We start from the raw sequence: 13833 nt of genomic DNA, 5'->3' as shown, positions 1-13833 counted from the left end.
AGTGAGATTACACGCTAAATACCTACAGTTCCATCTAAATTATACCCATTTATTCCCTATATACCAAACCCGTAATAAATAAGCCTTTCTACTCGGACAATCCAATGACACCACAAGCTGGTCTGGCACCAGCGTGTCCAGTGGTCTTTGAATCTTCAAATCCACCTTTACCATAGTCATCAGTACCAGCATGAACAACAACAGTTCTACCCAAAATACTGTTGGCACCCGTTAATTTAAGTAATAAATCCAGTTTATTTCCCCTGGCAACACCTTGACCATCAGTCGAAATGTTACCCAAGTCACCAACATGTCTCTCATCATCTTCTGGGGCACCGTGGGTCTTGCTGAATGGATTGAAATGAGGTCCGGCTGAAGTACATCCATTGGTGTTGTCACCAAAGGCATGCACGTGGAATCCTCTCAATGCATTTGGATCGTTACCAGCAATTTCCCAAGTGATGGCGGTTGGTTCGGATTCAGCGGATTGTTCGAATCTAACGACTCCGCTAACGTTTGAATCTCCTCTGAGTACAGCAACTGGGGAAATAAAGTTAGTAACTAGTTTAGCAGTGGGGAGGAATACTCAATTGACTCAATAACACACCTGCTTTGACCATTTTTAACTATTTTGTGATATCTTTAATGAAAAGGAAAGAAAAGAAAAGAAAAATAATCAATTTAACGCTGTGTTGGTGTGTGTTGGTGTGTGTGGTATATTTATAATCAATTCATTCAATGACGTAATTGCATTCTTCAGAAAAAAAAGGAGGGATCGTGCGGCTCATGAGATCATCAATAAGCTGTGGCAAGTACCGATAATCCCCCGAGACTATTTTACTAATACCTCCTCCAATTGATTGGATGGAAATGACCCTTGCTCGAATATTGGTTAGCAGCATTTACCTATTGTATGAACAACTGATATGATACTAACCTCTAGCCTCTATCGTTTTGTCTTTAGGTAGTTGAGATAAATTAGAACCATTGCTTCCTTTTAAAAAAAATAACAAGGGCCACCCAGAAAAGTAGTGAATTCTAAAATGCAAAAGATAATAGGAGATGAGTGTCAATGATGAAAGAGAGGGATTTGTTAAACTATTTATACTATCTCATATCAGTTAATGAGCATATTTTTGATCTCCTACTTGGTAACCTTGCAGGTTAAAGCAGGCACAACAAAACCAACAACAACAATGTACTTAGAGACAAAACAATATTTGCTCAAAACAAGCACTTTGAACACACATACTATATTTACACACAATGTAAAAGTGTGACTTATGAAGAACCCACTCACTTTAAAGCTAAGTTCCAATCACGGCTTTGTCCCAACTAAGGAAATATACATCTGACTATTCAATTATCACCACTTCTTCAACTTTTGCAACACCCGTACTTGGATCAGTTGTTCTGACCTCTTTCTTCTTCACAGTTCTAGCGTTTCTCTTCGATGGTGGTGGTGATGGTGGGGGTATATCTGGTAGATGAGATAACTCATAAAACATATACACCAATGACAAGGTAATGAGTCCGGTGTATAACCAAAACCCTTTACGTCTGAAGTTGTTAATGAATCTGTCCAATGGAGTATAGTATTTCTGGTACACCACCAACATTTGGTTAAGGATGAAATGATATTGTGTACTTGTAGGAAGTTTGCTTTCGGTTTTGAAGTTACAGTGGTCAATTCAAAGACGGAATTGTTTGCTGGAGAATAGAAAGTAGTGTACTATTTACCAAATATTTTACTTACTGATAACGGAATATTACAATTGTTAATTAACACAAAACATTACCCAAGCCAAAGGGCAAAAGAAAAGAAAAGCAAAAATTAAAAGCTGTGGCTAACTACAAAATGAGAGAGAAAAAAGTTCAACGAATAGATCCACACAGTTAAACAACTTCTTCTTCTTCTTCTTCTTCTTCTTTTTATCATCACATTGGTTACTTTGACTTTACTTTAGAAGTTTAGACCAATTGCTATTAGATCCACTACTACTACTATTCCACTACAACAATGTCCGACGATAAAGGTTACATCGTTACTTTGAAAGACGACACTACTGATACACAGGCTGAATCCATCAAAAGCAAGATTAAGGACTTGGGTGGTAAGATCACCAATGAGTTTAGCTTGATCAAAGGATTTTCTGTGAAATTGCCCAAGATTCATGCTGATTCCTTACATAAGGAACATCCACAAATTGCTAGCGTTGAGGAAGACAAGGAAGTGCGCACTCAATAAAGAAGATTAATAGGAATATTCTCTACATAGTTTCTTAATAGAATATAATAATAAATCTCAATTGTGCTTATAAGCTGTTTGAATGTTTTGTATGTCTGTAAGTTGTGGGATGAATTAAGTCTGTTGCCGCCACTTTTTATTATAGCAAAAAAGCCACTTTTACAAATAGCTTACTTAGTTCTTAATATCTATATTTCTCGAGTAGCTTCTTCAAACTCACCTCCTTCCAGCTACGTATACTTACTCTAGCTCCAAATACAACTACAACCAATACTTCATGTGTAGGTTTTGATTCCTACACATGTATAAAAATAGCAAATATAGAATGAATTATGTAATACTTACATCGTTGTATTAGGTAATTATTCCTTTGCACTCCTCCACGTTTTATTTTATTTTTCCCCTTTATCTCCTTCCTCCCTTTTAATATTTTCTGTCTCCAAACTTTAACCACCTGTTCTTTTACCAGAATTCTTTGCATTCCCATTTAAAGCTAACTATAAATCAAAAATTCAATTCTAATGGGATACGAAAATTTCAATCACCAGCCCAACTTTAAACCAATTGATCACCTTTATGAAGGTAGATTACGTCAATTCACTGACACGGGTGGCCAATACCCCAACTTGAATTTACCTAAATTCTATGACATTCATAGAACTGAGATTGGCAATTTGCAAACTTGGAAAGTACCAGACGACAAAGAAGGGCGTACTCAGAGACCTTTGTTTCGTGATATCGACTTTGGTGAAGTGTCTTGGGAACATATTGGATTAGGTTACAACTTTGGACCAAGTTGGAAGACTTTTTGGGTCAAGTTTCATTTGGATATTCCTCAAGATTGGCTCAAATATGAAGGATTGGAAATTGAGTGGGACTCAAGCTCCGAAGCGTTGATTTATGACGCCAATGGCCGTCCTTTACAAGCTTTTACCGGAGGCGACCGTAACTTGTTTGAAATTCCCGACAAGTTTAGAAAACCTGGCAAACAATTATTTTTCATTGAAGTTGCTTGTAACGGAATGTTTGGTAATGGTGCCGATGGTGAACCAGACCCCAATAGATACTTCCGTTTGAACAAGGCACACTTGGTGGTGCCCAATTTGGAAGCTAGACGACTCTTTTGGGATTTTTGGATTTTGGGAGATGCAGCAAGAGAATTCCCTGGAGGATGGCAAAAGTATCAAGCAGCTGATCTTTGCACAAAAATCATGAATGCATTTGACCCTGAAAATGTCGATTCGATTAAAGATTGTCGTAAATTGGCAACTAAATTGCTTGGTGACAAGATCAACTCTGAAGAAGTGTTTAATGACTATCCCAACAAGACAAAACGTATTGATGTGTTTGGTGTGGGTAATTGTCATATTGATACTGCCTGGGAATGGCCATTTGCTGAAACCAAGAGGAAAATCGTTCGTTCTTGGACAACCCAATTGAAAATTGCCGACAAGTACCCAGAATACGTCTTTGTTGCATCTCAAATGCAGCAATTTAAATGGTTGAAACAATCTTATCCTGAAATTATTGATGATATTAAGGAAAAGTTTAAAAGAAATCAATTTATCCCTCTTGGTGGTTCATGGGTTGAAAATGATACCAACTTACCCAATGGTGAGTCTTTACTTAGACAATTTATTTTAGGACAAAGATTCAGCCAAGCTGAATTTGGTTTCCGGTCCAATATTTTCTGGTTACCTGATACATTTGGTTACAGCTCGCAAATTCCGCAAATTTGTCAATTGTCTGGCATTGATCGTTTCTTGACGCAAAAGTTATCTTGGAACAACATCAATACCTTCCCCCTCACTACTTTTAACTGGAAAGGTATCAATGGGTCACAAGTGTTGGTTCATATGCCTCCTGACAACACCTATACCGCTGCTGCAAACTTTGGCGATGTTCTGAGATCACAACATCAGCACAAGAACTTACGTGACGTACCAACTGGCTTGTTACTTTATGGTTTCGGTGATGGTGGAGGAGGCCCCACTCCAGAAATGATTGAAAAGTTGAGGAGGTGCAGAGGGTTAAGTAACGAGAGTGGTTTGCTTCCTTCAGTTGCTTTGGATGTTTCGATTGAAGACTTTTACGACCATTTATTGGAGAAATCCGATAATGGGCGGTCATTGCCAACTTGGACAGGTGAGATTTACCTTGAATTCCATCGTGGTACTTATACCGTTCAAGCTCAAGTTAAGAGACTTATGAGACAAGGGGAAATCAAGTTGCATGACTTGGAGTTGGTTGCTGGATTGGTTAGTCTCAAAAACAAGGACTACCACTATCCTGCTAAGCAGATTAATGATTTGTGGGAGGACCTTTGTTTGTGTCAATTCCATGATGTTTTGCCCGGTAGTTGTATCGGTATGGTTTATTATGAAGAAGTGTTTCCCATGTTAACTAGCTTATTGGAAAAAGCCGACAAGTTAATCTTTAAGGCATTTGAAGCTTCGGGTAAACCTAAGCATGCATTGGTCAATACTTTACCTTGGGATAGACATAACGAAATTGTGGAGGTCGATGAAGACGAGTCACCAGATTTGTACAAGGCATTTAAAAAGGATGGACGCGTAACCAAGGAGGGCAAGCTTCAAGTCTCTGTTGATTATATTGGAGGAGAGACCAAAATTAACAAAAAGGTTAAATACCCCGCCAGTGTCAAATCTGATGACGATGGGTATGTGTTGTCCAATGGTTTGTTGGTTGCAAAGATTTCATCAACTGGTGTAATCACTTCGCTTTACGATACGGTTGCCGAGAGAGAAATTATTGACACTACAGCATCTGCTCAAACTAAGCAAGGCAATAAGGCCATTGGAGGTAACCAGTACTTGTTGTTTGACGACGAGCCTCTCAACTTTCCTGCTTGGGATACCGAGTTGTACTCTTTGGAAAAGTTCAAGTTGTTGGATTCAGCCAAGAGCAAGATCTTGTCTAATGATGCTTTGGAGTCGTCGATTGTTGTGACTCATGAAATCTCGCCAAACTCGTCTATTGAAACTGTCATTTCCTTAGCTGGTACCAATGATGAACATAGCATCAACAATTATGTCAAGTTTTCCTCAACTGTTCAATGGCACGAGACGTATAAGTTCTTGAAGGTTCAATTCCCAACCACCATCAACACGTCATTGGATGCCAGCTATGAGACTCAATTTGGAATCACTAAAAGACCAACACATTACAACACCACGTGGGATGTGGCCAAGTTTGAAGTTTGTCACCATAAATTTATGGATTTGAGTGAGTACAATTATGGTGTCTCCATTTTGAATAATAGCAAGTACGGTGGGTCGATTCACGGTAATTTGATTAGATTGTCCTTGCTTAGAAGTGCAAAAGCCCCCGACAATAAAGCCGATATGGGTGAGCACAAATTTGAGTATGCCATTTACCCACACAGTGGACCCTTGGGTATCAACACAGTCAAGGCTGGTTACAACTTCAACTATAAATTGATACCAAAGGCAATGGATACATCTTATTTGCATGCCATTAGATTAAATACCGATGACAAGTCTTCGTTGATCTTGTCTCACATCAAACGTGGTGAGGATGATGTTGATGTGAGTCAGTATAACGAGTTGTCAAAGAATGAAAAATCCATTGTTGTTCGAATTTACGAGTCATTGGGTGGTGCCAGTAAAGGTGAGTTGGTAATCGATGAAAAGCATTTCAAGGTTGACAAGGTTATCAAGACCAATGGGTTAGAAAATGAGACTGTTGAAGAGTTGGAAGTGAAGAAAGGTGTCGTTGGAATCAAATTGAATGGATTTGAGATTGGTACTTTTAAAATTTTGTTAAAGTAAAAAAGAGATGAAGTAAAACTTAGATTTTGAGACCTTTTGTTGTATTTTTTTTTTGGTTTTGTGTCTTTTGTGTTATTGAAATAAGTTTTTGTTTTTGGAAAACCTTTTGTTGTAAGCGATGAGGATCAGACATCATCATCTTCTTCTTCATCATCTACTTCTTTTTTTCTTTAACCCCAAATGTCGATTAGTATCGTTCTTGAGGAAATCAAAACCTCACCATCCTCAATTATACCAGTCTTGTCTATCCTCCACAACGAGAAACAACAACTCGATCAAATTTCAAAATCGGATCTCACTCATTTAATCTCAAGAACATTGCAACTATGCCGATCACCAAACATCTACAACAAGTGGTGTGGAATCAGTATCATCAACGTATTGAGTGACAACTATATCATCTTGGCTAACGAAGGTGCCAATTTCATGACCATGTTGCTTACGATTTTGGAATCATTTAACCACACTATTGATGTGATAATTTTGCAAACTTGTATCGAAAGCTTGAACAAATTGATTAGAGTCATTAGGGATAAGCCCGCATTGACACGTGAGATATTGACACCTAAATTGAGTTCCATCATATCGCTTTACTTGAAGAATTTGCCATATGCACCTGATTTATGCATCAAGTCGCTTTACCAAATCATCAAATACCACCCAACGACATTTAGACCCTTTGCCAACAAGTTTGGTGAGAAATTGTATGCGTTGATGCAAAATGGCGGGTTTTGTGAATTTCCAACCCATTTACAAAAATCAATTTGTAAAGCATTGGCAATTTTACCCACAGTGGAGAAGAATGAACCGGAAACAAAATGGGCAACTGATGTCGATGACATCATTGCTGAAATCAAGGGTGTGGTTGAGATCTATGATGAGTTTTTGAATTTCAGTGATGATTCTGAATTGAAGAGGTTGTTACATAAATTGCCTCAATCATCGAAGAATAAAGTGTTTACCAGTTTGGAGATTGATTTGAATCAACCGAAAACGTTATTGCAAATTAATAACCGAGTTGAAATCTTGACTAAGTTATTGGCAACTTATCTAACTGAAGGTATAGCTAGTGTCAAGGTGCCCTTGGGCAAAGTATTTCTTCTTGCTGAAACAATTTGTTCGATAAATACCAGATACTTATCATTCAAAAGTGATATTAGGGATAACGAGATTAGAGGATTGATCAAAACGACATTGTATAAGAATTATCGAAACATACTTGGTCTATTGAAGCGTCTTTTGGTGTTTAAAGGCGCCTTGATTCCTCATTTCCCGGCATTGTGGTCGTCGTTGGCGTATATGGTTCCGTTATCGAAATCGGGCAAAGTGTCATCTTCAGACGTTTTGAACAATGAAGCATTGTTTATGGACTTGTTGAGTTGTATTAGTGAGTATATACAGTTAGTTGGTGTGGTTTCGGATAATTCTTTATTTGTTTCGTTTGTTGATGTTGCGTTAGTTTTATCTGGACCAAAAGCCAATGATTTTGTTAGAAACAAGGAACAACCCACTGCTGCTGCTGCTGCTACTACCACATCGCAACTGAAAAAATCGAAAAAGAAAAATGTATCATCAGCTTCATTATCTGATATTTTATCTCATCAGCATTTATTCACTCGATCCCGCTCATCGCACTTGTTGCATGTGGTGAGAACATTTTTTGACCAGATTATCAAACGATCAGAACTACCACCGACTCAGCATTACAAGGTAGTCAAATTTGTGATTCAAGAGTGTATTGAAGCAGCTGCTGGTAATTACGAATCTACTGTACCTGATTCATTTAGATCATTGTTGCGAAGTGCAGTATTGAACCCTGGCTACGACAAGCACAATATCTTACCCATTGTCTCTTCAATTATACCAGAAGATGAATTATTGAGTGTATTCAATAACCCCCGTTTACCACCTTTACCTAAACATGTTTCTTCCGCCAAAGAACAAGAAGAGGACGAGCAAGCATTTGATTTGGACAATGTGCTGGATCCTGAAGTGGATCATGCACCAATGAATACAAAAGAATCAGCAATAATGAAATTGTTAGATGAACAGAGGGAACAACTGAGAGAGGAAACTGAGATTAGATCCAAGCAGCCTAGTAATGTTTCCGATTTTAGTGTCAAGAGAGTGATTGACGATACTGCGGAAGAAACCCTCGACGGGAAAAAGAGAAAGGTTGAAACAGTTCAAGAAGATTTCTCATTCAAACCTGAAACCTTAGAGACCGTTTCTGCACCAATTGAAGAAGAAGATTCGAGAGTGTCTTCTGGAGCGACAGAGTTGCGTGCTGCTACTACTGCTACAACTACGACAACCTCAACAGTTGAAGACAATGCTGATGGTTCAGATTTCGAAATGCCTGAAATCAACATGGAGGAAGACTCGGATGATGATGAGGATGATGAGTAACGGTTAATAGGTGGGACCTGTGAAAGAAGTTTACTATTATTGCGTTGTAAATAGTTTCACACTGATTGTTACAAATTGATGAACTCTATTTATTGAAAGAGACTTCAATCGGCAATATATGCACTTATTTACTCTTACTTACGACTTTTACTGAATAATGCATCGGGAGACGGGTTTTAGTTGCTCATACTTATAAGAAAGTAACGTTTTCCACTAACCCTATTGCTTGTACAGGGTGTGCTCAGGCCCAATTGTTTTCTATTTCTCGCTACCGATTTTTGGCGCAAGTTTTTGCAGTTATACTATGTATACAAACTGACTACACTGGCATAAAGCAATATGAATGTGACAATACTACACCTCCAACACCTCCGTGCCACCACATTGATACATAGCCATATATTCCGCTGTCTTTCGAGATTCTTTTCTTTTTATTATTACCCTCGCTAATTTCCCACAACACTCCCTATTTGACGATGATGACAGTTGCATTTCAGCTTCAACGACAATACTGAACCTATACCCGGTGTGCATTCTACATGAAATTGTATTACAAGCAGAGACTAAAGACCTAGCTTACTTGATATCCCACAATGGCACAGTGTTTTTTCTGCAAAACTATAATTTGAAGCAAGCCATCATTGTCATTTTTCTGGATTCAACCCTCATTACACTACGACATGGAGCACGACACATGAGTTCTTATCGGCCATATAGTTTACCATTGTACTTTGGTTACGACCCTCGTTGTGCGGAATAATAGACAACACCAATGCCAATAAGGGGATTTGTATTTACAAACCTAATGATTTTCAAGTGCTTGACCGGTTTTGCTAGCAAGAAGGTGTTAAAATGGATCCCCGAACATTTTATTAAGTCCATTACCTGTCTGATCTTAATGATTTCCATGAATTGATAACGAGTTTGTAATCAAGAGATCAATTGAATTTAAGATTTCATGCCGAAGTTGCGCTGGCGGCGTTTTTGAAGCTGTACTTTTTATGTAGGAATAATCTCCTTTTATGGTTATCTATCCACTAGGCACTTTACTCCCTTTGTTCTATATTGGGTAAAATTGTCGTATCCTGAAATCTCTTGATATCTTCTTTAAACACTTCATGTAATTGCAAATCCATCCACTGATTGTGTGCACCACTTCCATTTCCTTTCAAACCTCTGCCTCCTGCGCCACTACCACCTGCGCCACCGCCACCGCCACTACTATTACCAGCTACACCAAAAGCTTGGTTACCCTGAAGTGGGTCATCATCCTCATTATCCAACAGTGGCACCTCTCCATTCTTTATGCCGCCACCGTTTTGTTTGTTATTGTGAATTTGTGGCGGCTCTATATCATCAAATGGCATTGGCTCGTTGTGCCATGTTTCAATATACGTGGCTATGTTGGGGTTAGATAGGTGTAGGTAACTAAACGATCCGTCCTTCATGGATATTGTTGTGTGTTTTAATTCTGTTCAATTGGAAATTTTCGCGACGTACATTTTAAAGTAAAGCAATTCTAAGCACAGGTCTGATACCAGAGATCAAAGTAAAACAAAGATACTTCCTACAATTTTCCATCTAAGTTATACGCATATATTTTTAAAAAAGGATTAAGCCTTTCTACTCGGACAATCCGATGACACCACAAGCTGGTCTGGCACCAGCGTGTCCAGTGGTCTTTGAATCTTCAAATCCACCTTTACCATAGTCATCAGTACCAGCATGAACAACAACAGTTCTACCCAAAATACTGTTGGCACCAATCAACTTGATCAACAAATCTTGTTTGGTTCCCTTAGCAACACCTTGGGAGTCAGTAGAAATGTTACCCAAGTCACCAACATGTCTCTCATCATCTTCTGGGGCACCGTGGGTCTTGCTGAATGGATTGAAATGAGGTCCGGCTGAAGTACATCCATTGGTGTTGTCACCAAAGGCATGCACGTGGAATCCTCTCAATGCATTTGGATCATTACCGGCAATTTCCCAAGTGATGGTGGTTGGTTCGGATTCAGCGGATTGTTCGAATCTAACGACTCCGCTAACGTTTGAATCTCCTCTGAGTACAGCAACTGGGGAAACAAAGTTAGTAACTAGTTTAGGAGTAGGGATGGATACTCAATTGAGTGTTTTATAGCTCAATTAATGCATCTTCGTTACGCTTCTCCCTCAATTGACTCACAAAACATACCTGCTTTAACCATTTTTTGTTTTGATTGATATTAAGCTAATGTGGTGAATTCTAGCAAAGTGTATAATGGTTGAAAATGAATTAAAAAAGAACAAAAAAAAAGGAAAGAAAATGTGGGAGGTATTTAAATCCCGTTGTTTAAAAAAAAGAGAGAGAAGAAAAGGGGAGAAGTATAAGGAAGGACGTGTACCATCGACTAAATTTTTACATTGCTATTATGCATATGCATTGTAGGTTTTGCATTTGAAGAAAAGTGCGGGACCGGAATTCAAAACTAAACTGTGGCTGTCACAAGAACACCCCATGTGTTCTCCTCTTCTATTCATTTAAAGAGCGCCCTTACACCAATGCTGTCTATTTGAAGATGCAGGCACATTAGGTGAAGATTAGTGAGGTCAAACTTTTCGCCGTTGGAATCGATGTGGTGCTGAAAGTAAGCAATAGGAAATGTAGCAACAAAAACTTAAGAAGAAGAAGAAGAAGAAGAAGAAGTAAAGAACTCAAGATGCAAAAGGGGATTTATCAAACTATTTATATATAAGTACATCGTTGGGTTTTGGTTTTGTTCAATGAGCATATTCTTAATGACTATGTTCGAAACCCTGCAGGTTAACAAAAGACTAATATGAACAACAAGTAACAAAAAATTTGCTCAAATTCATATCTTCACGTGCTACGCCGCCAAAGCTTTCCCGAACACAAAGCTGCTCACTCTCAATTTACTTCATAACGTTTTATTAAACTCTATACAATTCATTTCAGCTTTAAACTTAACCCTTCTCCAATCTTATCTGGACTTGAAGATGGCGTTTTGATCACAGTGTTACTTACAGTTTTCTCCTTGTTGATGGCTTCACCACGAACAATCTTGTCCATTTCATCCTTGGTTAATGTTTCATACTCTAATAAGCCTTCCGCCAATCGCTGCAACTCTAATTTCTTATCTCTCAACAATTGACGAGTTCTTGCTTCTGATTCAACGAGATATTCGCGTACTTCATTATCGGCGAGATTCTTAATTTGTGGCGACCAACTTTCCCAATCGTCACTCAATTTCACGGGACCAATCTTGTCACTCATACCGTACGACAACACCATAGCTCTTGCAACGCCAGTGGCATTACTCAAATCGGATGAGCAGCCAGATGTAACATTTTCCTTACCATTAATCATTTCTTCGGCAATCTTTCCACCCATACAAACATCCAACCTGGCAAAGCACTCTTTTTTACTCATGTCAACTTTATCCATCTCAGGTAATTGGAATGTAATACCCAATGCCCTACCTCTAGGTAATATCGTTGCTTTGTACAAGGGAGTAGCACCTGCTGAGTACATAGCCATGATGGCATGTCCTGCTTCATGGTATGCCGTGTTGATTCTAGACTCTTCTGTAATAACCATCTTCTTTTTAGCTGCACCCATCAAGATCTTATCTTTAGCCCACTCGAAATGTGACATATCGACGGCCGGGGCTGACAATTGCGATGCATGAACTGCGGCTTGATTCACCAAATTCATGAGATCAGCACCACTAAGTCCAGGTGTACCTCTAGCAATGATTGATGGATCAACGTTATCAGCGGTTTCAACATTATGCATGTGATGTTTCAAGATATCAACACGGCCTCTAACATCTGGCAAGTCAACAATAACCTCCTTATCAAATCTTCCTGGTCTAGTCAACGCTTTGTCCAACGATTCAGGGAAATTGGTTGCACCAATAATAATAATTCCCTCAGTTTGACTAAAACCATCCAATTCAACCAATAATTGATTCAAAGTTTGCTTGGCATATGCTTGATCTTTTGGATTTCTTTTGCCTCCAATAGCATCCAACTCATCAATGAATATAATCGCGGGCGATTTTTCCTTAGCCTGGCCAAATAACTCTCGAATCCTCTTGGCACCCACACCAACATACAACTCGTCAAATTCGGAACCAGACATGAAAAAGAATGGCACTCCAGCCTCTCCAGCAGTAGCTCTGGCTAACAAGGTTTTACCAGTTCCCGGAGGACCAGTCAACAAAACACCCTTGGGTAATTTCCCACCCAAGCCAGTGAATTTCGATGGGTCTTTTAAAAAGTCGACAATTTCCTCCAATTCTGCCCTAGCTTCATCACAGCCTTGCACGTCAGAAAACCTAGCTGTGCTTTGACTAACATCAACTGATTTGTCATTCACCTCGGCGTTTTTAAATATAGTACCATTCTCAACCAAATAGTTAAATGCGTTTGTTGCACCGTAAGTGATCAACGCTATTGGAATTAACCACTTGAGCCATTTGGATAAAATTGTCAATAAGGACTCGCTAACAACAACATGCACCGGCTCATACCTCGAACCAAACCCTTGGGGTAATCCACTAACAGGGGCAGCGTTACCCGAACTTTGGTAATTATTTTGATGCAAGGCATTTACCACTTGGTCTGCTCTTGCCTTTTTTCCTGTCTTGTTCAATGCTTCTATATACAACTGAGTACACTCGGGTGACGCTGCGATTCCCGGTGTTTCATATCTTTGAACGACAATGTGTGGGTAATTATTAGCTAAAAGTGACTTGTAAAACTCATATTGAGCATTAGCATTATTTAAATCACTGTTTGCCATCTGTTCTTGTGACTGTAACAACGATATCGTTGAGTTGGACACGGATCGATATTGTTTCAAAATTGGATTTGCCGTTGGTGCTGTTTGTAATCGTGCTCGGTGTAACCTATGGGATGCTGAGTTGGCAAGATACGTCGAAAGGCATCTTGCCGCACTTTGGTGATTTGCTCTTCTTAGACCTTGAGCTAAAGGTATTACTCGTATTAAGTTGTTCATGTAGTGTGTAGATAACAAACCTCACTTGGATAATTTGTGAACCGTTGGGTCTTTTTTTTTTTTTTTGTTTTTTTCTTTTTCTGTTCTTTCGGCTTTTAAAAATTTATTTCACATTATCTTACTATATACCAAAGTCATACAAAAAAAAGAAAAAAGAATTGTCACAGTTGGATAAATGGTAGAAAGTACTAGAAGGAGTTATACGCTACCAAATTCAGTCTTACAAAATGGATATTGACAGAACCTACAAATAATACTGTTTAACTTCCTCCAGTCAGGTCTAGTGCTAGAAATAGGACTCTCTTTGTTCTTTGGAGCATAAATCAAATTTGTTGTACCAA

General features: G+C 38.8%; 6 protein-coding genes and 1 pseudogene across 7 annotated transcripts; 3 read left to right on the top strand and 4 right to left on the bottom strand. All coding sequences in view use genetic code 12, as the record gives it.

Annotated features, from left to right (window-relative positions):
- Nucleotides 1-88: 88 nt before the first annotated feature.
- CANMA_003483 lies at nucleotides 89-1619 on the bottom strand (annotated as a pseudogene). The gene is made up of 2 exons: nucleotides 1357-1619; nucleotides 89-527 (listed from the first exon to the last, which is right to left on the bottom strand). Coding segments are annotated over exons 1-2 (702 nt in total).
- A 401-nt stretch (nucleotides 1620-2020) lies between these two features.
- Nucleotides 2021-2248, top strand: CANMA_003482 (uncharacterized protein; the record flags this gene model as incomplete). Its single annotated transcript, XM_051815663.1, has 1 exon — nucleotides 2021-2248. One exon carries the CDS (start codon nucleotides 2021-2023, stop codon nucleotides 2246-2248), a length of 228 nt encoding a protein of 75 aa, XP_051670942.1.
- A 521-nt stretch (nucleotides 2249-2769) lies between these two features.
- Nucleotides 2770-6060, top strand: AMS1 (alpha-mannosidase; the record flags this gene model as incomplete). Its single annotated transcript, XM_051815662.1, has 1 exon — nucleotides 2770-6060. One exon carries the CDS (start codon nucleotides 2770-2772, stop codon nucleotides 6058-6060), a length of 3291 nt encoding a protein of 1096 aa, XP_051670941.1.
- Nucleotides 6061-6240: 180 nt separating this feature from the next.
- Nucleotides 6241-8469, top strand: CANMA_003480 (uncharacterized protein; the record flags this gene model as incomplete). The annotated part of the gene is made up of 1 exon (XM_051815661.1): nucleotides 6241-8469. One exon carries the CDS (start codon nucleotides 6241-6243, stop codon nucleotides 8467-8469), a length of 2229 nt encoding a protein of 742 aa, XP_051670940.1.
- A 1046-nt stretch (nucleotides 8470-9515) lies between these two features.
- CTA6 (Cta6p) lies at nucleotides 9516-9917 on the bottom strand (the record flags this gene model as incomplete). The annotated part of the gene is made up of 1 exon (XM_051815660.1): nucleotides 9516-9917. The coding sequence occupies one exon, from the start codon at nucleotides 9915-9917 to the stop codon at nucleotides 9516-9518; it is 402 nt and encodes a 133-aa protein (XP_051670939.1).
- Nucleotides 9918-10092: 175 nt separating this feature from the next.
- On the bottom strand, nucleotides 10093-10676 carry SOD1 (superoxide dismutase; the record flags this gene model as incomplete). The annotated part of the gene is made up of 2 exons (XM_051815659.1): nucleotides 10093-10544; nucleotides 10664-10676. 2 exons carry the CDS (start codon nucleotides 10674-10676, stop codon nucleotides 10093-10095), a joined length of 465 nt encoding a protein of 154 aa, XP_051670938.1.
- Nucleotides 10677-11416: 740 nt separating this feature from the next.
- YME1 (i-AAA protease) lies at nucleotides 11417-13492 on the bottom strand (the record flags this gene model as incomplete). The annotated part of the gene is made up of 1 exon (XM_051815658.1): nucleotides 11417-13492. One exon carries the CDS (start codon nucleotides 13490-13492, stop codon nucleotides 11417-11419), a length of 2076 nt encoding a protein of 691 aa, XP_051670937.1.
- Nucleotides 13493-13833: the final 341 nt, after the last annotated feature.

Source organism: Candida margitis, assembly GCF_024628925.1.
Source record: "Candida margitis strain CBS 14175 chromosome Unknown scaffold32, whole genome shotgun sequence".
NCBI classification, from domain to species: domain Eukaryota; kingdom Fungi; phylum Ascomycota; class Pichiomycetes; order Serinales; family Debaryomycetaceae; genus Lodderomyces; species Lodderomyces margitis.
Note: the sequence above shows the minus strand (reverse complement) of the source record. Positions and strands in the feature narration are given on the sequence as shown.